We start from the raw sequence: 21,279 nt of genomic DNA, 5'->3' as shown, positions 1-21,279 counted from the left end.
GCCGCGAAGAGGGGGCGCAGCGAAAGAGATGCATTGAAACTTTCCGCGCAAACTTCGTGGCGAGTGCGCGAAGCCGAGAGCGAGCGCGGCGCGGGTGCCTGCCTGCCCCGGCGCCGGGAGAGCGGCCGCGCACGGGCGCCGCTGTGGAGCTCGGATTGCCCGGCGGCGGGGGCCGGGCGGCGGCGGGGCGGCCGCGGAGCCTGCGCTCGGCCCTGCGGAGCGCCCACCGAGAGCGGCAGCGGGGGCCGGCGGAGAGCCGGCCGTATGGAGGGGTGAAAGCGGAGACCCCGAAGAGGAGACCTCCTTCCCCCGGAGTCCCTCGCAGCGCCCGGGAGGCGGCGGGCGCGGAGGAGGCGCGGGCGAGAGCGCGGCAGCGGGGCGGCAGCGGCGGCGCGGCGGCGAGGCGGAGTGCGGCGGGCCCCGCTCCGCGGCGTGCGCCGGCAACCATGAACTTTCTGCTCACTTGGATCCACTGGGGGCTGGCGGCGCTGCTCTATCTGCAGAGCGCGGAGGTAAGCGGCGGGGCCGGCGGCGGGACGGGGCTTTGTGCGGGAGGGACTTTTCCCCTTCGTCCCTTCTCCCTCTCCCCCCGCCTTCCCTTTGCCTCCCACCTGCCCACCGAGCTGGCAGCGGGGCCGGGCGGGCGCCGGCGGCGCGCACACACGTGTGCGGGTGCGTGTGCGGGGCTGCGGCGGGGGGCGAGCGACCGGGAGCCGCGCGCGGAGTGCCCGCGCACGTGTGCGCGCAATGCACGCCCCCGGCGCGGGGCTCCCCGCGGAGTGGCCGTGGGGCCGCGGGGCCGGGCGCGGGGCAGGGAGGCAGCGCGCTGCCTTCTTGCATCAGCCTCGCCTCCCGTCCCCCGGTCTCCTGACATTGCAAAAGGGTGTTCGGCCGTATTTGCCTTGGGTCCCGGCTCGGGTTCGTGCCGCCGAGCGGAGTTCAAAATACCTCGCTGGAAAAACAAATAAAGATCAAAGAGGACAAAATGGATCCTGATTTTTTTCCAGATTGATTTTTTTTTTTTTTCCAAAATACATATCTCTGGCACCGTGATTACAAAACCCCGCGTTTTTCCCTTCTCTTCCTCGTTGGTCACTTTTACTTTTGCCTCGTTGTCATTCCTGAGCGATTAGAGACCAACTCTTCCTCCTTTTTCTTTCTCTGTTTTGTTTCTAAAAGGCAGCGCTGTGTGCAAACCTGCCCTATAAATCTATCTGTTTCTGGAGTCCGGAGGGCTGTGTTGCCAAGAGATATTAAGGGGTTTAGACAGAGTGCCCACGTGAAAGTGGCTGTGCGCCGGGTAGGCATGGATTATGTTTAAGGCTGTAAGAGGCCAATGCTCCCCGCACTGCTCCTCTGCTCTTGCAGGGAATATGGGCCACATCATCTCCCACAGACATGAAAATAAAGGTCGCCTGCAAGCTGCTCAGTTATTCACATTGTTTGTTCAGCATGGATGCTGGAAGGTAACTCCCCAATTAGGAGCCATTTCAGCTGGAACTGGAGGCAGGCTCCGCACGCTTTGTTTCTCGCCTGTTATATCTCCACTTTCCCCGGTGACAGCCGCACGTTGGGCAGTGCTGGATGGGAACCAAGGCTCAGCTCCCATCTGAGCGTGTCACAGAGCTGCGCCGTGCAGCCTGGCGGCCACGTCTGCCTCATGGGACAATTCTTTCCACCCTCCAAGAGTTTTTCCATCATCAGCTAAGATGGGGCTTCTCTGCCCGCTGCCTCCTCCATAATCTTAGAGAGTAGCATCTCTTCCCTGGCTGTGGGTTAGACAAGTCCGTGTCCGGTGATAAAACCCTTCAACCCTCCCCTTGCGCCTTCTCCCCTCCCTTTCCTCTTCCCCGGAGACGAAGCTGCAGATCAGGTAGGGTCTGGGTCTGTCTGTCTGCAGGGGCCATGCAAAAGCCTGTTCTCCTGGGTTGAAGGATGGTGTGATGTGAAAAGAAAGGGGAAAAATTATGGTGTGGCGTGGGAAATGTGGAGCGGTGGGAGGTGTTGTAGGGTAAATCCGCGTGAGACTGTGAGATGCGCAGATAGTGGGATGATGCGGGCCGTGCGAGTGCTTGGACGGATGAACGGTAAGGTCTGTCCTTCGGTTCTGTCCTTATTTGTCTGTGGGCCTCTCGGGCGCCACGGTGATGGTCGGGATGTTGGGAATGCCAGTGGGTCTCACGTAGGCACCCTCTTGGTGACTCTGGGCACGGCAGAAAGTGCCACTCTTCATTTTGTGCTCTGGTAATAGTATTTACCGGTGCTGTTAATCAGGCTGTCATATGGAATAAAACGTATCTAGCTAGTCAGGCGCATTGGGAAGGACTAAAGAAGAGTCGTGGAAAGGCTGGGCAGGAAGGCAGGGTCAGGCGCGTGTCCGGCGGCTTTCCCAAGGGTGAAGGAGGAGGGACACGGGAAGATCAGTGCTCCTCTGCCTAAGAGATGGCTCCTCACCGAGGGGTTGGCACGCTCGCTCCTGGGACGGTGGGAAGTGTGTCACGGTGTGGGCTGGGCGGTGCCGATGCCACAGGTGTCTGCCTCCACGTGTGGCCACAGCCCTTCTGTGCAGGAGAGGGAGGAAGAGGCGGTTTTGCAGTGCCACCCTCCCGGCTGCTCGCCAGTACTGAGCTCCCGTGGGCTCCAGGAGGCCGCGGTGGTGTCCCCGTTTCCTAGAGATACAGGGGACAGCGGCTCCTTCCCCATCGGCTTTGTCCAGCTGTAGTGATGGCAGGTCCCTGCCGATGGGGCTCTGGGAACCTATCCCTTCCCTGAGATGTGGAGGGACCCGGCCCTACCAGCTGTATTGCCACAGGGAACAGGCAGCGCTCAGACACACAGGGAGGGAGAGCGCGCCTGTGACCAGACTGCTAATGATCACACACCCACCCGCCGTGCTGCCTTCAGCCTGCTTCCGCACCAGGCCGCGCCAGGAGCTCCGCAGCCCCTCAGCCGCCCGTGCACAGCGGTCACCTTCCCCATAGCACTCCTATGGGGAAGGAGGAGGGCTCATGTGGGAGCAGGGGAGCCCGTGCTGACACCACAGAGGGGCTCACAGATGCCTGAGCAACCCAAGTGGGATCCCTCGTCCATCCTGCTCCATATCAGGGTGCCCGCACTGCGCTGGCCGTTTGTGGGATTACCGACCTCTGGCTGTGTGCACAATGGAGAGGGAGAGCAGCGAGAGCTCCCTGCTTAAGTAGAAACCGCTGAGAAGAATTTCTAGCGCCTAAGACGAAAAGTGCATTAACTCCTGTCCCAGAGTCCCTCTTAGAGTGGATGGATTGTTTGTTCCAGTCCTAAACAGTTACAAAGCTCTTTTAATGAGGCTGCACAGATTAGGGGGAGGGGAAGGGAGAGAAAGAGTGCTGGTGGTGTTGGCGAGGGGGGCGATGGCTGGGGAGGAACAGCGTCATTAACCTTTTCTCTCCCTTTAGAGAATAACTTGCTCCATACTGGAACTGGGAGGAAAGGGAGAACGGGAAGGTGCAGGTACAGAGGTGTGAAACACGATTATTTCTTCAGGAGGGTTTTGACCCGCTTTAGGACAAGTATTTGCTGTGACCTGCAAAGGGCACAAAAAGGAGCTTCCCGCTCTTGAGCCCAGGGCTTGCTTCCACACCTCTGTGACATGCTGAAAATCTATTGGAAAGAAATCGTGTTACAGAGCTGTTGGGTAATTCCAAAAGACAGCAGAGGAGAGCGTGACCTTCAGGCTCCCACCGAAGGGCACTCTAGGCCCGTTTGTCCCTTGGAATGCTTTGGTTTCCCATTGCCCTTTGTGATATGCAGCAGCCTGGTTTAGAGTGAGGCAGAATCCCCTGCCTCATCCGCTGTTAGATAGGCTTTGCGAGCGTTAGTGAAAGGCAGTGCCCAAAGGACAGAGAAGTTTCTTGCCCTGGTGAGCTAACTGTATGTTAGTGATAGTTCTGTGTGTCTGCGGAGAAGGTCCCCTTTGAGCTCTGCCAAGGGAGCACAGCAGCCTTGTTGCCCCGCTCCTGGCAGGCTCCATATCCATCTCATTTCACATCTGTGGGTGGAATTGTGACCCAGGTGTAGGTGATGGCTGGGAGAGGGCTGGCTCCTGCACTGGTACACCCTGGGCAGGGAGAGGTGCTAGCCACGTGCAGATCAGCAGTGAAAGTGTGTGGCTTCTGTCTGCTTCCCAACTGCCATGCACCACGTGTGTATGTGTGTGTGTGTGTGCGTGCAGGGAGGCAGGGGGCTTGGCAGCAGGCTGAGCAGCCTCACACCAAGAAGGGACAGCATGACCCTCAAGGTGTCTCAGAGCTAATTCTGCTCAGTCCATCACGGTCACCTGGTGTGTGAACCAGAAATCCCTCAGCAAAAGGTCTTGGGGACATTGTGACTTGGATAGACTGACCTGGCTCGTGATTGCTTTCCTGTGCTATGATGTGAATTGAGGCTTTTCTGCCCTTGAAGCGGTTTTCCTTCTGACCCATAGATCTTCAGGCGCTGAGCCGCTCTGGAAGGCCGCTGCAGCCTCTGCTGCCTCCATTTTGTTTGCGCTGTTGCAGTGACCTTCACACTTCAGGGATGAAATTGTTCCTAGGAACCTGCTTTTTAAACTGTTATCACAGCACTGAGGTTTAGGCACACAAGCTCTCCTCGCAGGGATATAACAATGGAGCGGCTCAGGCCTGGACCAGCGTACTGTGCTCAGGTACAGAGGGGCGTTAACAGAAAGGAGAAGCAAGGAGTTTGGTCAGGGGGACCTTAAACAAAGGGAACTGTGCACAGACACAAAGGAATGGCTGAGAGAGGGGCTCTGCCGGCTCGCTTTCCTCCTCCTCTTCAAAGCTGACACTCCAGGCTGTGGACAGGGCTGCTGAGAAGGCTGTAGATGGCAAATTCCCATTGTGAGCCCGAGGTGGACTTTGCCTGGTCCGTTCAGCCCTGTCTCCAGCTGTGAGATCAGAAGACCTTTTTGTAGGCTTAAATACAGCAGATTGCTGATGAAGCAGTATTTTGTGTGTGCCTGCTTGCTGAAATGCAGCAGGTTCTGGGGTGGATGGCGTCACGCAGGTGGCAACATACTTTGCAGAAGTGAAGAAACCTGAGCGTTTTGGTTTTGGTACAGAACAGAACAGCAGGGGGAAACCTGACTTGGCTGGAAAGTTACGTCAGAGCTCCAACCCTCGCGCGGAGCAGGAAGAGTGGAGTTTTTGTTACACCTGGAATTAAAAAAACCACTTCCTTAGCAAAGTGATGCAACCCTGCTCCAACTCAGTCTGGGGGTGGGTTGCCTACTGCCGATCCCGCTGAGGAAATGCCCCTTGTCCCAACAGGGCAGCGAGTGCAGAGCTCGGGACTCGTTCAGTGCTGAGGCTGGGCCCGTTAGGTGACAGTGCCAAGTGTCACACCAGCCTGTATCTATCACAAGGGAGAGGAGGGACGCTGTGGGGTGTCACAGCACGCGGTGCCCTCGCAGCTCATCGCCTGACACGGGCCAGGAAGCGACAGCTCTGTGGCCACCAACAGCGGTGGGTGACATTGAGAGGGGCGCAGCACCCTTTGGCGCCCGACAGCCCTTCCGCCCCCCCCGGCCCTCCCCACTGCCCGTTCGGCTCTGTGGCGGGGAGGCCATAGAGGGGACGGGCAGGGCGGCCGCTGGCCCAGGCCCCGCAGCAGCCCTGCGGTGCGCTCGTTCCTTTCGGCTCCCGCGGGGAGAACAAAAGGTCTCTCTGTGCCGCCGCCGGGGACGGCCTCGCTCCGGGGCTGCCCGGTGGCGGCGGGCCCGGGACCCCAACCCCACCCTCCCTTCCCCGCGGCCCGGCGTGACTGCTCCGCGTCGTGACCGATTCTCTGTTCTCTTCGCAGTTGTCGAAGGCTGCTCCGGCCCTGGGGGATGGGGAGCGGAAGCCCAATGAAGGTAAGCGCGGGGCGGCTTCCCTCGGGGGCGGGGGGCTCGGGGGAAGGAGGCCCGGGCGGCCAACACCGCCATCTCCCGGGGAGCGGCGGCGGGCGCGGGGCGCGGGGCGGGGGCGCCGCCATTAAACCCCGCGCGGTGCTGGGCGCGAGGAGGCCGCGGGGCAGCGGCTGGGCAGCCTTGGAGCCGGGGCGGGCGGCGGGGCCGGCCCAGCCCTCCTCACGCCTCCCATAACTGCGAGAAGTGCGTGCGTGCGCTCGGGCACACACGCGCGCTCATTTATATATATATATATATATATATATATATATATATATATTTATATACGCACACAAAGAGCTGAGTAGCTGCGAACAGCCTCCTAGGAATTCGCCACAGTTCCGTAGGAAGGGATTTGTCATCTTCGCTGCCTGCCTCTTCCCCGCAGGCGCTGGGGGTGCCCGGCCGGCCAGGGCTGATCCTGAACAAAGGCCCCAGCAGCACCCAGCACCAGGCTGTGGGTCTGGCCCTCCCGACAGGGCCACCTGCCCCCGCTCGGGCTATTGCTGTGTGCAGAGTCGGGCTTGAGAAATAACATCTTTTTACTGTGGTGTGAGGCACAGAGGGCTCTGATCCCAAAGGTTCTGCTTTATAGCAGCACAGCAGAGACAAGAATATGGCCTGCTGGGGAAGCGTGCTGCTTTTGTGCCACTCTGGCTGCCTCAAGGCCAAAATAAGCCCTTTGCAGCGCTGGTTTCTGCCTGTGGATAGATGTGTGTGTGGGCCAGAAGAGTGGGCAGCTTCTGGGTCAGTGGGAGATGCCCCCTGCATGTCCCTTGCCCCACGTGTTGCAGCCAGTTGGCTTCCACAGCCTTTAGGCCAGCAGCAGGGTAGCGGGCAGTCCAGTTCTTAGGAGTAGAATGGTAAGGTGGGTGTCAGCAGGGCCCTGTCACATAGGGATGTGATCAGTAAAATAACTGCCATGTCTCCACAAGAAGGAAACACAAGCTTAGGTGTTTTGGAGAATGCGTATTCCGAATTACAATCCGACTGTGGACATCAGAGCCTTCAGGCTTGGGTGATCATCAGCTGCTCTAAGGCCATCCTGACTGCACTTTCCTTGCTGCCTCCGTGGCTGAGCAGAGCCCTCACTGGTGTGGCTGTGGTGAAGGGTCCCCCCATGGGCTGTGACCTCCAGCGTTATTCCAGCCAGAGGTCAGCAGAGGGCTCTAGCAGTGTGGGTCCAGATTGGCTTTTTTTTTTCTTTCTTTTTTTTTTTTTTTTTGTTGCACCCGATTTCAATTTCTGTAACTTTATTAGTGTGACAGACTGTGAGTGTGTTGCCAGAGATTTGTGGCAGCCTGTTTGGGATAGGTGTCCATTTTGCATGGCCGAAATTTCTGATTTGCTGGCGGGCTGCCGTGTGTTGTGCTTGACCCTTGCTCCTGCTGAAGTCAACAGAAGAAGGTTCAGTGACTTCAGAGGGATCAAGATGGAGCCTGCTGTGAGGCTTATTTTGGTAACCAGTCACTCTGCTGTTGGTAGAAAAGAGGCAGTATCCTCATCTGGCCATTTGTTGTGACCAGTTACCTTCCTGGGGAGGGGATGAGTTGAGCGGAGTGTCACTCCCTGGCACAGGAAGGCAGATGGGAGCAGGGGAGAAGTTGATCTAGCCGTGTGAGCAGTGAGACTTCAGTGCTATTGCCTTGGTGCTATTCCTGACCCTGCGATGCAAATACATCAGTGAGCAAGAAGTTAGGACTCTTGGCATTACCTTCTTGGCTCTGCTCCTGTCCTGCTGGATGACCTTGGAGGTCTGCTCTCAGTACCTCAGTTTATCCTCTCTGAAGAGGAGCTGTCGATGTGCCTATGTTACATGAGGACAGTCCCACGATGCCTTTTTTCACCAGTGTTCCTGGAGCCTTTGGGGTCGGCAGGAAAGGTGATTTGGCCATTTTGTGCTTGCAAGCAGCAACAGATTTTTGTTTGGGATGAACTTACTCTGATTGGAGCGTGTAATTTTAGCTTCACCCCCTACCCTTTTGTGCTCCAGAGAGCTTTCCACATGTTTTGTGGCACAGGAAGTTGTAGAGGAGTCAGACAAACACTCTTTGTTTGTTCCACGAGCAAAGATTTTCTGGTATAAATAAAGGAAACCACCAGCACTTGTGGCTGCACTTTTATTTTTAAAAGAACAGTGTGTCTATATTGCTGCAGAGCCATTGACGGAAAAGAAGGCAAAATGATCATAGAGCTGCTCCTTTTCTAGTCTCGCTTGTTCCCACTCGTCTGCTCCAAATTTGGACTCAATCCCACCTGCCATGGCTGTGTCTGCCCTGAAGAGTTAATGTGGACCCTGGCTGGGTTTTAACCTTTCTTCTCTCTCCATTCACAAAGAAGAACCTCTGACTCAAATCTGGAGGAGTGTTACAGGGTAGGGGTGTGTGTTAAATGCGGGATTAACTTTTAACATGGGCTGAGGCCCAAATTGCAGGAGGGGAGCAGGACAAATGGCATTAGTCCTTCAGTGACCTTCCCATTTCTTCCCATCAAAAACAGACGTCCTTCCGTCCCCAACACGACCAATGGAAAGGAGGCATGGACTGAATCAGCCCGGCAAAGTGTGGAATATGACTCCTGGTGCATAGGAGTAAGCGTAGCAGGGGCAGGGCTTTGAGAGATGACTGTACCTCAGTCATGTGCTCTGCTGTAGCTGTGCAAATGGACTGTGAAGCGTTGCAGTCTCCGTGTGAATGCTCTGTGTGCAGCAGGATCAGGGCAGTGCACCTTTGGCAGCAGGAGATCTGACAGGCAGCTGGAGAAGGAGTCCCCGCTTCCTATCCAGAGGCTGATTGCAGCTTTGGAAGATCAGTGTGCATTAATGTAAAAGCGAAAACTCTGCGTTGTTCATGGGAGGCAATTGGTCCTGTTCGATCTCCCAGATCTCAAGTACAGCTAGCAGGGTGCAGCCAAGAAACTAAAAAACTCTGCAAAAAAATTCAGATGTGTTGTTTTTTTTTCTGTGGCCAATCTATAGTGCAGTTTCGATGGTATAATCCAGCTGCTTGCGCAGTGTAAACATTCAGAGAGCATAGCAGACCTGAATCAGTTTCACTTTAGTTTTATTCTTGGTTTTGGTTTCTGCCTCTTTATATCTCAGCCAAATTCAGCGAGCAGTCTTTGATCTGCACAGGTAACCTTTGCTTCCCCTCCCTCCTTTCTCTCCTCCTTCCCCATGCAGTCAGTCCACAAGCATTTCCATCCAGAGCTGTGCCTTTATTGCCAGGGTTCCCAGATCCTTTCTGCTGGCACAGTGTGAATAATCAGCAGTGCAGTTCAGTAGCTGTCATTGTGCCCGCAGAATTTCCCACATATTAAATTGTTCAACTTGTTGGAACATAGGCAGTGAGTAGGGTCACTTTGAAGGGGAGCAGGAAGGAGGTAGCGTGGACTCGATGGAAGGAGGATGGACGGACAAGAGGCACACTGCAGTCAGGGGAAGAAGGAAGAGGGAGGGAAGGACAGGGAACAGAAGCATGCTGTCTTTTAGGCTAGGAATACCAGCAAGCAATCTGTGCCTGCCAGGCTACATTTTCTTTTCATAAGCCACTTTCTCTTTTAATAGTAGCTCACGCTCGCTGACACTTCAGACTCTCTGGATGGGAGCTCCTCCCTTCTTGTACCCGCTCTCAGCACTGTGGCACTGTCAGCTCTGCATGACCTCGAATTAACTTTCAACAATTAACTGTGGGCTCTGAGCTCCAAGCCCTACAGCTTTTGCTTTTTTTTGTGTGTGTGTGTGTGTGTGGCAAAGTAACCTTTATGCCAGTTTAGGGCGCTTTAGAAATGCTTACCGGAGACCATTTTTTTTCCATGATGCAAGCACTTGCGCTTATCACTCAGTTATCAATGCTGGTGCTGTAGGACTCTGTATGCTGTACAGGTGGATCATTATAGTGCGTAATACCATGGGGCAGGTACTCCCTCTTTGTGCGTACTCTTCTCCTCTGCACCGTTTGAGCCATGTTCCTTTGCCTGCATGCTGCTAGAGCTAGGAGGCCTGGGGGGCTCCAGGTACCCGCTGTTTGCAGGAGTGTGCTAGCAGCTGGGTTTTGTGCGTGTGTGCTTATCTCTCCTATCTCTCATCTCTTTAAATCTCTCCAACCCTTGACCAAGCAGCAAGACGAAGCTTTGGCAAGAGACTGGGAAACATTGAGAAACGCTTGTGAAATCGGTGCAGATCGCAAGCAGTCAGTGTTTGCTCCATTCAGAGGAAAGGCAGGGGATAATGGCAGATCCACCCCGTTTCCCCTCCCACGTGTCCTTACTGTGGTTTGGTAGCCAAGTATGTGGTCTAGTTAATCCTGGGGGTGCTGTGGTCTTGCTTTGAATCTCCCAGTGGGTGGTTCAGTTCCTTGTTTTGAGAAAGCGGTTGATGTAGAGACACGGGGGCTGTGACCTGCCTGCCTGCGGCAGGTGATTCTGAAGGTGGCCTCTTGAGGTGGATGTTACGCATGGGCAAAAGAGGTGTCTGTTGGGAAGAAAGAAGCCACATAGATGCATTGTTCAGAACCATCTCTTCATTCTCAGGAGGGTCTCTGTGCCAGGGTCTGTGAGAGGGAGGGATGCTTCTTCCTCTGGCTTACATACCCCTGCCTTCTAAAACCCGCTGGGGCATCAACTGGCTGTTTTGAAAGAGGGTGAAAGATGAACCAGTGAGGGTTCTTCATCCAGAGCGCAGATCATGTGCAGCAGCTTCTGATGCTTTTCAGCTGAGCTGATATGTTCGGTGGCAGCATATCTGAATGTATCGGGGATGGCAGGGGAGGAGGCACCTTGGATGCATGGTGTCAGGGAGAGCCAGTCCAATCAGTAAAGCTCTCTGGTCCGTCATGTCTGTGCCCTAAAGCAGTGTCAGGGAGAGGCTGTCTCCTCTTCCCCACTTGGTTTGGGGTGTGGGTGGGAGGGTGTGTGTGTGTGTGTGTGTGTAGGGCAGAGACAAAGAAAGGACTTAGGCTGTTAGTGAAGAGTATAGGGTAGATGTGTTACAACTGTCTGGCTTTTAAGGAGTAAAGAACTAGACATTCTTGAGCTGAGTTTGCATTAACTTATTCCCTCCATTCCTCCCTGTAGTTATCAAATTCCTGGAAGTCTACGAGCGCAGCTTCTGCAGGACAATTGAGACCCTGGTGGACATTTTCCAGGAGTACCCTGATGAGGTGGAGTACATATTCAGGCCATCCTGTGTGCCTCTGATGAGATGTGCGGGTTGCTGCGGCGATGAGGGCCTAGAATGTGTCCCTGTGGATGTGTACAACGTCACGATGGAGGTGAGGGCCCAACCTGCAAGCTGGCATGCTTGGGTGGAGTAAGCAAGTCACCCATCACAGCCACTCAAAGAGCAGCCTACCCTAGGGAACTGGAAATTGTCAGATCAAGAGGGCTTACCTCCTTCCTGATCCTCGCATCCAGCATTACACCGCACAAGGGTGAAAAGTGAGCTGCCTGTCTATATGCAAAGCTAAAAAGAGAATCTGTTCTTCAGTGGCTCTGATGCTCATTGGTGCTCAAATACAGAAGCTAGGACTATGCAAAGGAGGCACTTACCTTAGAGAACGCAAAGGCCCATTGCTGACGCTGTTAGCTCTGAGGCCCTAAAAAAGATGCTCCCCAGGCCCTTGCTCTACCTTAACTCCGCATTTGGTCCACACAGCTGTTGCTTTCAAGGCAGCAGTGTAGTGCAGAAGGGGAAAGCCTGCCAGTACTCCCTCCCGGAGGGCATGCGAGGTCAGCCTTTACCAACAGAGCAGAGGATTTGGGTCATTAGCTACATTGGCACAGCAGGGGTGGGAAGGGTCTCTAAGAAACACTCTGCTTCAGTGTCAAGTGGAAAAGCCTTTCTGCCTCTAGGCGTACTCCTCCTTTATTTGGAGGCTGCGTAATTCATTTCTTGGAAGAGACAGACTGACTGTGATAGTGAAGTCTGGGCACATGGGGAAGGCTTAGAGACTCTGCTTAGAGAGCTTTGTCACTGCCTTTGCCAGCCTGGGTCCCAGCTTGTATACAGCAAGGTGCTCGCACCAAGTACTTGACTTTGTAGCTCCCACGTCTTTCACCCTCTTGAATGGGCCCTATAAATATTGCCATCAGTTTTTTAAATGGATGAGAGACTTGCAGGACTATATGATTACTAGCCAGTGCTTTTCACTTGTGACCTCAGCTGTGTTTGAACTTCAGGAGAGAATCTGTCTATGTCCTTCTGTGGTTCCCCTGTATTGGTTTTCCACTTGCAAGCTCCTGCTTGGGTCAGAGCCTACTAGCACAGTGTAACTAAGGGTGGTTTTCTTACCTTTCCTTGCTGAATTACAGGTTTCGACTGGCATGCCCACATGCTTGTAAAGGGTCACAGGCATTTCAGTGGCTAATGGTAGAGCTAGTGGTCCAGCCAGGTTCTGGGTTGAGAGGCTGTGACAGTACATGCAGAGTTTCTAATGCAGCTTCCCTGGAGGCACATTGAGCTGGGGGCTAGGCAAAGTCTGGCTCTGCAGGGGTGTTTTAAGCACAGAGCACCAGATTTATTCTTTGTGTCGTCTCAGAGAGAAAACGAGATGCCAGCCAGGAATGAGTGGTGGCTTAGGGAGAATTAGTTGGATACGGAGCTTTTGCTTTGGGACTTTGCTTTAGGCTGAAGCCTGCCTCTGTCTGAGAGCAGTCTGGATGCTCCATCACTGTCTTTCTAGTATTGACCAGGGCTGACTGCTCAGCAAGACTCTTACTGTGGTGTTACGCCCTCTCCCATGCCTGTCTCCAAGGCAGTCCACCAGTACTGGCACCTTGCATGCATGAGCAAACAGAGCTTTGGCACGAGACTGGTGTTGCTGCTTGCTTGTGATCAAAGGCCTTCCCTGACTGGGAGAACAGGGCCTCAAAGCTAGCTCAAACTCTGCCATGCTTTTCCCAGGAGCACCTGGAGTACAAAATGCTTTTGCTAGGCAGTGGACTGATTTGGAGTCATGAATACAAATAGTGAATGGGCAGTGACCCTCTCTGTTTCTTTCATTCCAGATCGCGAGAATTAAACCCCATCAGAGTCAGCACATAGCGCACATGAGCTTCTTACAGCACAGTAAATGTGACTGCAGGTGAGAATGGAGCAGCACTGGTTCCTCTTGCAATTAACTTATTCTGAGCCTTTTCTGTTTTTCTGCCATTGTGTTGAGACCGTTGTCTCCACAGTTGGGATGACAGAGCCTGGAAAAGAGCTGCTTTGCTCATGAGGCATCTGCATCTCTAGATATGACAGGTGGACAATACTAGCCTGCAGCCTGGGGTCTTCCGGCCTTGGTGAGGTGCAACAGGAGGGCAGCTGTACATGTCCTTCCCTGGACTGGTGGGATTTGGAGATAATACTGGAAGCGTATGTGATAAGCTCCCTTTTAATGATGCCTTTGTTCTCTCTTCCCTCACAGACCAAAGAAAGATGTCAAAAATAAACAAGAAAAGTAAGTGACAAGGTTTTTCTCCCTTCTCTTTTGGTGGTTGGTTGGCATTTCTTCTCCCTACCGCCCCGTGCCCTTTTCCTTGATTGGTTGAAGATACTCACTTTGAGAAGGTGTTTTTGGAAATGGCATATGGTAGTGCATGGGGCAACACTCTGAATCCGTTCCAGGTGGGCACAGAAACCCAGATCTGATGGTCCTTCCTACATACCCCAGACCTGGAGCTTGCATGACCCACAGCCATGGCAGTCATTCCTAATGCTTTACCCTGAGTCAGGGAAGTCCCGTCGTGTGTGTCCTACCAGAATGGATTCAAGGTGCAGCCCCCATTCTCCCTTGCCTCCTCCTGGGGTGTTTCTGGTTACTGCATATCGCTGCCTTTCTTCATTATTAATTTTTTTTCTTGCTGCTTGAGTGAGAACTTGCTCGCTTCTTTCACAGCAGCTTGGGTTGGAGCTCTGCTGGCTACAGGGAGAGGTGGCAATGGAGGCTTGGTGGAGGCAGGACTGATGCCATGCACGATGTGATGCTGGTTTTGGTTGGGTGGAGGCCTGGGAGGATGTAAAGGATGTGGAGGTCCTGGTGGAGGCTTTCAAGAGAGTTTTCTTGAGCTGCTGGATTTGCTCTGGTGACCTGAAGAAGGTTAAGGCACAACCTTCCCTTTCCTTCCTTCCCAAAGTAAAAAGGTTGTGGAAAGGAGATAAAAAAAAGCTCTCGTCCTGCAGTAGTTGCAGGGACGATCACAAAACGTGGAACAACATGGACAAAAAGTGACCTCTCTGGACAAGAGGGTCAGCCGGACTGCGCATGGCTGGGATAGTGACTCTGCCATATAGAGGTGCGGAGTTGGAGAGGAAAGGGGTAAATACTGGGAGATGAGGCTGAAACAGAGAGCAAGTGGAAGAGTGAGAGAGAACGTCTTTCACCCCTTTCCTGGTGGTTGTGGATTTCTAGCTGCCTTCCAGTCCCTCTTCTTCCCCCTGGAAAACTGCTCGTGGCTGCATCAGGCTCTGTGCAGCCAAAGCTCCCCTCTGTGCAGGACCGTGTTGGGGATGGTCATCTGCGTGGCTCTGTGGTTTGAAGGTGTGCAAGTTGGGTCTGTGTGAGCTCTGGTGAGGATGGGGTGTGGGTGAAGCAGCCAGCCCAGACTGCGTTGCATTCCCTTTCCTCTTCTAACAGCACCTTGCCTGCTCTTTGCTGGTTCTGCACTCCCTGGGGAAGGAAGGGAAGGGATGGGAGAGATCGGTATGCTTTGATTTGTTCTGATTTGAAAGTCCCGTTATATATCTCCATCTTCAGATTGATTTTCTTCTTCCTTACCACCTCCCTGTGCCTCCTGACATGTAGGGCAGCAGCTGGGAGTGAGCTGATGCTCTGATACACATTCCATCAAGAAGACTGGAGCAGGCCTAAGAAACACCTGTGGTGTTCCTTTCTGTCCCCCTGCTCCACCTCAACAGCTCCCTCCCAGGATGTGCTGCCCCCAGGCAGAGTGGGGAAGGAGGGAGGCTGCTGAGCTGCTGTGGGGCTCACAAGTCTGACAAACCCTGGTGCTTGTCCCACGGCCTTCTCACATGCCTGTCCTTTGTTGCTATGCTGATATAGCTCGAGGAGCAATGCAGGCTCCAGCCTCCCCTTCTCTGTGCTCTCAGTGGGCTGCAGAGATCCATGATTACTGTCCATGCCTGCATGTTCCAGCCCTTGCCTGTCTCAGCTCCTGCCCAAAAATCAGAAGCAGCAGGTGAATCTTGAAGAGAGTGCTTTGGCTCCGTCCGTTTGTCTGTCTGTCAGATCTATGTGGAAAGCAAAGGGAAGGGCTGGATGGAGGAGGAAAGAAAGGAAAATCTGAAAGCTGCTTGCAGTTTTTATCTCCTGGGTGTCCCGACTGGGCTAGACCTTCCTGTTCATCCTCTGTTGCTCATCACAGAGGATGCTGGAGGGTGCGTGAGCAAAAAGTGAGGTCTTCCTGAGTCCACTGAGCCACAGGCACTGGTAGGGTGGGTGAGCAGAGCTTTCAGGCTGCAGTCCCCCGCTCCCATGCAGCAGCACTGCTCAGAACAGGCCTCAATCCTTGTCCCCAGCGTACTGAGCCCAGGGCCCCATCGCTCCCATCCCATGGCAGGATGATTGCCATCCCTACAGTGGGGCTGCTGGGTGTCCCTTCCTCACCATCAAATCACGGTGGTCTCTTTTTCTCCATGTCAGCCAGCGTAAACCTGAGCTTGTCACCAGAGCTGGTTGTCTGCGCTCGCTGCAGTTGTGTGATGCTTTCACCAGGCTTCCTGATCCCTTCCCCTCTCCACTGCCCCTTTCCAGGGGTGCGGGTACCCTCAGAGGCCCGTGGATGCCGGAGCCTCACGTGGAGGTGGCCTCTGCACGCTGTGTTCCTGGCGCTGGCTTGGCTGCGGGCAGGCTGGTGGCGGTGCTGCAAGAGGGCCAGTGAGTGTGTGTGCGAGGTGGAGGTCTGTGCTTCACTCCAGGACTTGCCCTCCAATCCTGCCTCATGTGCTTTCCCCTCCCAGCAAGGCACATGGCTGTGTTTTTTCTCTCTTCTTCCTTGCGTTTTCTTCTGTTTTCTCTCTTGCTCTCCCTCTCTCTTTCCTGCTCTCTCTCTCTTTCTCTGTTTTTTTTTGTTTTGTTTTTCTTCCAGAAAATCAAAGCGAGGAAAGGGGAAGGGTCAAAAGAGAAAGCGCAAGAAAGGCCGGTACAAACCACCCAGCTTGTACGTTTGTGTCCTCTGCTTGTAGACTCTCTTCCCTCCCTTTCCCCAACCAATCCGCCTGCTTGCTGCTCACTCAGAATCACACCCTCCCCCCCAGTCACTGGTGGGCTGCAGGTCCTGCAATGCTGGCGGTGGCACCGCTCTGGCACTAAGGGTGTCTCAGGGAAGGTGGCTTTGGCTTGCTCGGCTCTCTCTAATCATCACCGGTGACCATTTCCCCTGGGCAAAGAAGCGCGGGCAGGTGCCCCACGCCTCTTTGCCACTCCTTTGGTTATAGCTCTGTCCCGCGCTGTCCTCCACTTGCCTTGTGCCCTCGCTGCGACAGCTGGTGGAAGACGAGCTGGTGCCTGCCGTGCATGTGTGTGTGTGCGCGTGTGTGTGCGCGTGTGTGTGTGTGTGTGTCTGGTGGAGTCACAAGCGGAGAGGAGAGGTGGGACGGTGGGAAGCTGGAGAGGGGGTGCCGGGGAACTTGGGGGGGGCGCTCTGTCTCTCTCTCTGCTGGATTTGGTGGCTTCTCTCTCCTTGCCTCTTTCTACCTGTCTCCGTCTCTTTCGCTCTCTCTCACGGTGGTTCACAAAATTCTGCATTGTAAATTCACAGTCCTTCAGGGCAGGTTCCTAGGTGGCAAGGTGGAGATGGGGCTCACGGAAAGGAGGGCAGTGCAGACTGCAGGTGTAAGCACACAATGCTGGAACCCAGTTGCTTTCCAGCAGGGACAGACCCTGCGTATTTATCTCATTCAGCCTCTGGCTTCTTTCTACTCCAACAGCCCACTTCAGAGAATGCCTCTCATTGACTCCTCAGTAGCTGGTTGGGACTTCTCACCTTCCCATCCTTGCTTCTCCCTTCTTCCTCCCTGTGGTGTATGCCAAAGGATCCAATGCAGCATTTGTGAATACTGTGCAGAGAGCCTGTTTTCTTTCTCTTTACGCTAATGCAAGGGGATGCTGTCCTGACCATGTCCTGGGGCTGCTGGGGTGCTGCTGGAAACCCATCAGCCCTTGACACTCCAGTGGGCAGCATGGGGGCTGCGGGAGGGGGCAAGGGGATTGCTTTGATGTTTAGGGTGTTGCATGTGTATTTTCTTTCTGCTGAAGCGCTGTAGCTTAGACATCTTTCCTTTTGCCTTTTTGCAGTCACTGTGAGCCTTGCTCAGAGAGGAGAAAGCACTTGTTTGTACAAGATCCCCAGACCTGTAAATGTTCCTGCAAATTCACAGACTCACGTTGCAAGTCGAGGCAGCTTGAGTTAAACGAGCGCACTTGCAGGTTTGTGTCCTGAAGGATGAAAGAGAAACACACAGAGAGAAAGAGAGAGAAAGAAAGAGGGGGGAGCTTGCTTCCTGCTGACTTCTGGCACCAGTGCTATGTGATCACTTCTTTTCTCTGTCCTACATGGGCCAGAGGGCAGAGGGAGGACTGAGAGGAGGACAGAGATTCTCCGTGTCAGGGGGCGGTTGTGCGTTTCTGATATGCTGTCAGGACTTGGATGGGGATGGGTGTTCACACCTAAGATTTCCTTTCCCCCAGAACAAAATAAGAGTTCGTATTGCTGCAGTAGCTATGGGGAGGGTCTGTAGCCTTCTGTACATTATTTGTATGCAGTTCTGAGGCTACTGTTGTACAAAGCCAAATCCTTCTTAGCTGGCTAAGATTTCACCTCCCCTATCTTCCAAGCTCTTTCTGTGTGGCTTGTGGGCGCTCTGTTGTGTGCAGAGTGAGAAAGGCCAGGCCACACTCTCATTCGCCTTTTTGTTCTTAAAAGCCAGGGAGAGGACCTTGTCCTCTTCCCTGCACTCACAAGTTCTTCTTTTCATGTCTTAGCCAGAGTTGTGGTTTGAGGGGTGAGGGGCCGCATTCAGGGCTGTGGTGTGGGATACAGCAAGGATAAGCCTGTTGTAGGTGGAGGCATGCAGAAGTCTGTATTTCAGACATGCGAGCTGGGAGATGGAAAGACACTGTGTGGTTACTGTCTACTCAGAGATCCACAGTGTGTGTGTATTGCCTGAGTATTACCTGTCATGCTCCCGTCTGTAACATGGATGTGCAGAAATTGATTCCTGGTTCTCACCTGAGCTCTTTGGTGAGCTCAGCAGGATCTCTTGGCTCACTCTGCCTATGTGTGCATCTCTGGTGTGTGATCATCCTGCCTGTTACAGAGAGTGGCATAAAGATGGAGTTGCTAATGAGCCCTTGATTGTGACTCCAAACTGAGTTCACAGAAGTCTAGGAGCTTCTTCTTGTCAGGAGAATATTGCAGGAGCAGTGACTGGATGATAAAAGATAAAGGAGAGAGATCCATGGTCCTTTGTTGGCTACATTCTGATGGAGAAGGCATCCATTTGCCTGCCTGGAATTGGCTAGGTGACTAGGGCTGCTTCAGGCAGCATGTGCCTCCAATAGATGTGCAAGTGCTTTGTGCCAAAGCCAGGGAGACATCTAGCAATGCCACAGCAGTTAAAACTGTTCTGCATACAGAGAAGTTTTCTGGGGTGCTGCAGTCTGAGGGGGAAAATAATTGATGGAGGGGCCACACTACAGCAGCTTAGAGAGTTACCCTCCTGCCAGTGATTATAGCCCCCAGAGAGTGAGACCAGACCTTACCTTGTTATTTTCCACCTGGTCTTGCATCCTATCCCCAGAGTAACTGGAAATTACCTTGCAGAGTTTGAAGAGTGAGAAATAGTACAAAGTACAAAGAAAAACAAACAATACCCCAAATAAGTTGTGATGGCAGAAGGGATTTACTTGTGTCTTTTACTAGTCCCTCCTTTTGGTGATATGACTGGCACTAAGGGAGGTTTCCAGAGCTGGTGTGTTGGCCAGAAAGATAGCAAGGAGTCCTAAGAATGGGTATGTTATCTGTTTCCAGACAAAAAGCTGGTTAAGCTGAAGTTCTTCCTGCTTCATCTCCTTGTGAAGTTAGAATTGGGTTCTAGAAGGGAGGGCAATTTTTCGTTTCTCCCACTGCTTCTTCAGGCTGCTTCTGCTGCTGTCCTCTGGCGCTAACCTCTGCTCATGGCAGCCACTGAAACGAGACGCACTTTCTTTTCAGCAAAATTCTTGCCTGCATGAGGCTTTGTTGTCTGTATTGCTTCCAACCCAAATAACAGGCTAGGTGGGGAGCTGGGGGAGTGTGTCTCTCTGCATGCATTGCTTGGCTTTGTTCTTGTGTGTATGTGTGTATCTATGTGTGCATGTTGTGAGAGGGTGCAAACAAGGCACTCAACTCAGCTTGTGAATGAGGAGACCTCTGATCCTACTCCTAAATTTCCCCCTGTACCAGTGCTTCCCCACATCTAGGTGAGCCTGGGGGAATAGAATTCATCGACCCATTCACGGGTCGAGACTCTCTGCTGCTCTGCCCCAACTACACAGCACTTCACCCCACCAGTGACGTCATGCCATGTCTTAACACCATGTGCTCTTAAAAACATCAGCCACTTCCCTTCCTCCCCTCCCTTGCCCCACCTGCTCCCCTGCCACAAACATTAACCTCTTCTCTTTTTCTTTCCTTGCCTCTCCTCTCTGACAGATGTGAAAAACCGAGACGGTGAGCAGCGGAAAAGAAGGGGGAACAGCCCTGTTTCTGGAGCCTGATTTCTCGCCTGGACAGAAAAATACAAAACAAAACACTAATCCAAATGAACCCTAAAAATGAAGGATCGGTAGAGCACAGCACTTTCAGTACGGACGATGGACTCCGGAAGGAACATTCCCCAAGGCACCCGCCGCACAGAATTCACCTTTGGGTTTTGAACTGTTTTATTTTATTTTTTTTTTTTTGTTTCATGCTGCTAAATAACAGAGCCAGGAAGACTATAGGGGTGTATTTGATGGGTTTTCCCATGCATACATATATATGTGTGTATACATGCATATACATATATATATATGTATATATATTTTAACCACATCTATATATACATATATGTATATCTTAACCACACACACACACACACACATATATATATAATATATATATATATATATACTGATTATTTTTTTTAACATTGCTAATGTTATTGGTGTCTTCACTGGATAATACTCGACTGCTGTGGACACAAGCGGGCTACTTGGGGCATAAGAAACAAGCTAAGACTGGACTTGAGTAGAAGCGCTGGGTGTAAACTTCTTAACTCTAACTGACCTGTGCGGCCTCCGCTGTTTCTCTGTAGAGTGTGCTGTACCACAAACCACCTTCTCCTTGCCTGGGACAGGGAGGAGAGGTGACGGAGAGGATGGGCAGGGAGTTCCAAAGAGCGGCATCCTAGGGTGCGATGGGTCAAAGGCCAAGGAAATGGCCGTCTGCGTGATCAAGGATTCCTCCTCCCCTCTCTTCCCCCAACATTCGCCCTTACTCGTCTCATAACCTGCCTGCCTTGCTGGGACATGGGATGTCAGTGTACATTTTGCGTTGACTTTATTCGCTATAGAAACTTTGCCAGAGAGACGTGCTGGCTTCTCTTAAGGATGGTGGGCAGCTGATGCGCACTAACTTTCCCTTCAAGAAAGTATCACAGGAGTCTAGATTTCCCGCCCTTGGTGGCTGCAAAAGGACACAAGGCCTGCAGTGTGATGAAGCAAGAATGGGGACCGGTGCCTAGCCACACAATTGTTCAGCACTGTCTGCTTTCTTCATGCACAGAGCTGCCACTCAAGAGCATCCAAGATGCTTACGGAACATTTCTGGAAAGGGATATTAATCAAAAGTATATACACAGTAGGGGTGTGTGTGTGTGTAGGTGAATGTGTGCATTTGTGTCTGTGTGCGTGTATGTTTGTGTTTTTCTCTCTTTTTTTATATATATATATTTATTTTTATACATATATATATATAAAAAATAATATATATGTATGCCAAGATGGAAGGGGGGACAAAGAAAGCAATTTTTGCTGCCTTCCGTTTGCACGTCCAGTGTGAGTGACCGTTGGGAACGTCAAGGTTTTCTTGATGATGTAGCGTAAATACCAGGCTCCTTTTCCACCTCTTGGTCTGGGAATCAAATGTGAAGGCAGCCGGAATCCCTAAGGCATGTCTGAAAATCTTGGCTATGTGTGTATCTGCAATATACTCTGCGGTGTATGTGGAACCCACCTTACACACGCGCACACACACACACACCCCTGAAAGCGTGTTTGTACATCTATGTGGATATATATAATCTAGTTCTGTGATTAAAATTATTAATA

General features: G+C 52.9%; 1 protein-coding gene across 2 annotated transcripts; it reads left to right on the top strand.

Moving 5' to 3' along the window:
* Positions 1-446: 446 nt before the first annotated feature.
* VEGFA (vascular endothelial growth factor A) lies at positions 447-19,643 on the top strand (the record flags this gene model as incomplete). Of its 2 annotated transcripts, XM_079550483.1 has the most annotated exons (8): positions 447-512; positions 5,839-5,890; positions 11,000-11,196; positions 12,932-13,008; positions 13,336-13,368; positions 16,016-16,087; positions 17,224-17,355; positions 19,622-19,643. In XM_079550483.1, 8 exons carry the CDS (start codon positions 447-449, stop codon positions 19,641-19,643), a joined length of 651 nt encoding a protein of 216 aa, XP_079406609.1. The 2 variants fall into 2 exon arrangements, with proteins under 2 accessions (XP_079406609.1, XP_079406610.1); XM_079550484.1 differs by lacking the exon at positions 16,016-16,087.
* Between the last annotated feature and the right edge of the window lie 1,636 nt (positions 19,644-21,279).

The sequence above is a fragment of the Tetrao urogallus genome (assembly GCF_951394365.1).
Source record: "Tetrao urogallus genome assembly, chromosome: 2".
NCBI classification, from domain to species: domain Eukaryota; kingdom Metazoa; phylum Chordata; class Aves; order Galliformes; family Phasianidae; genus Tetrao; species Tetrao urogallus.
Note: the sequence above shows the minus strand (reverse complement) of the source record. Positions and strands in the feature narration are given on the sequence as shown.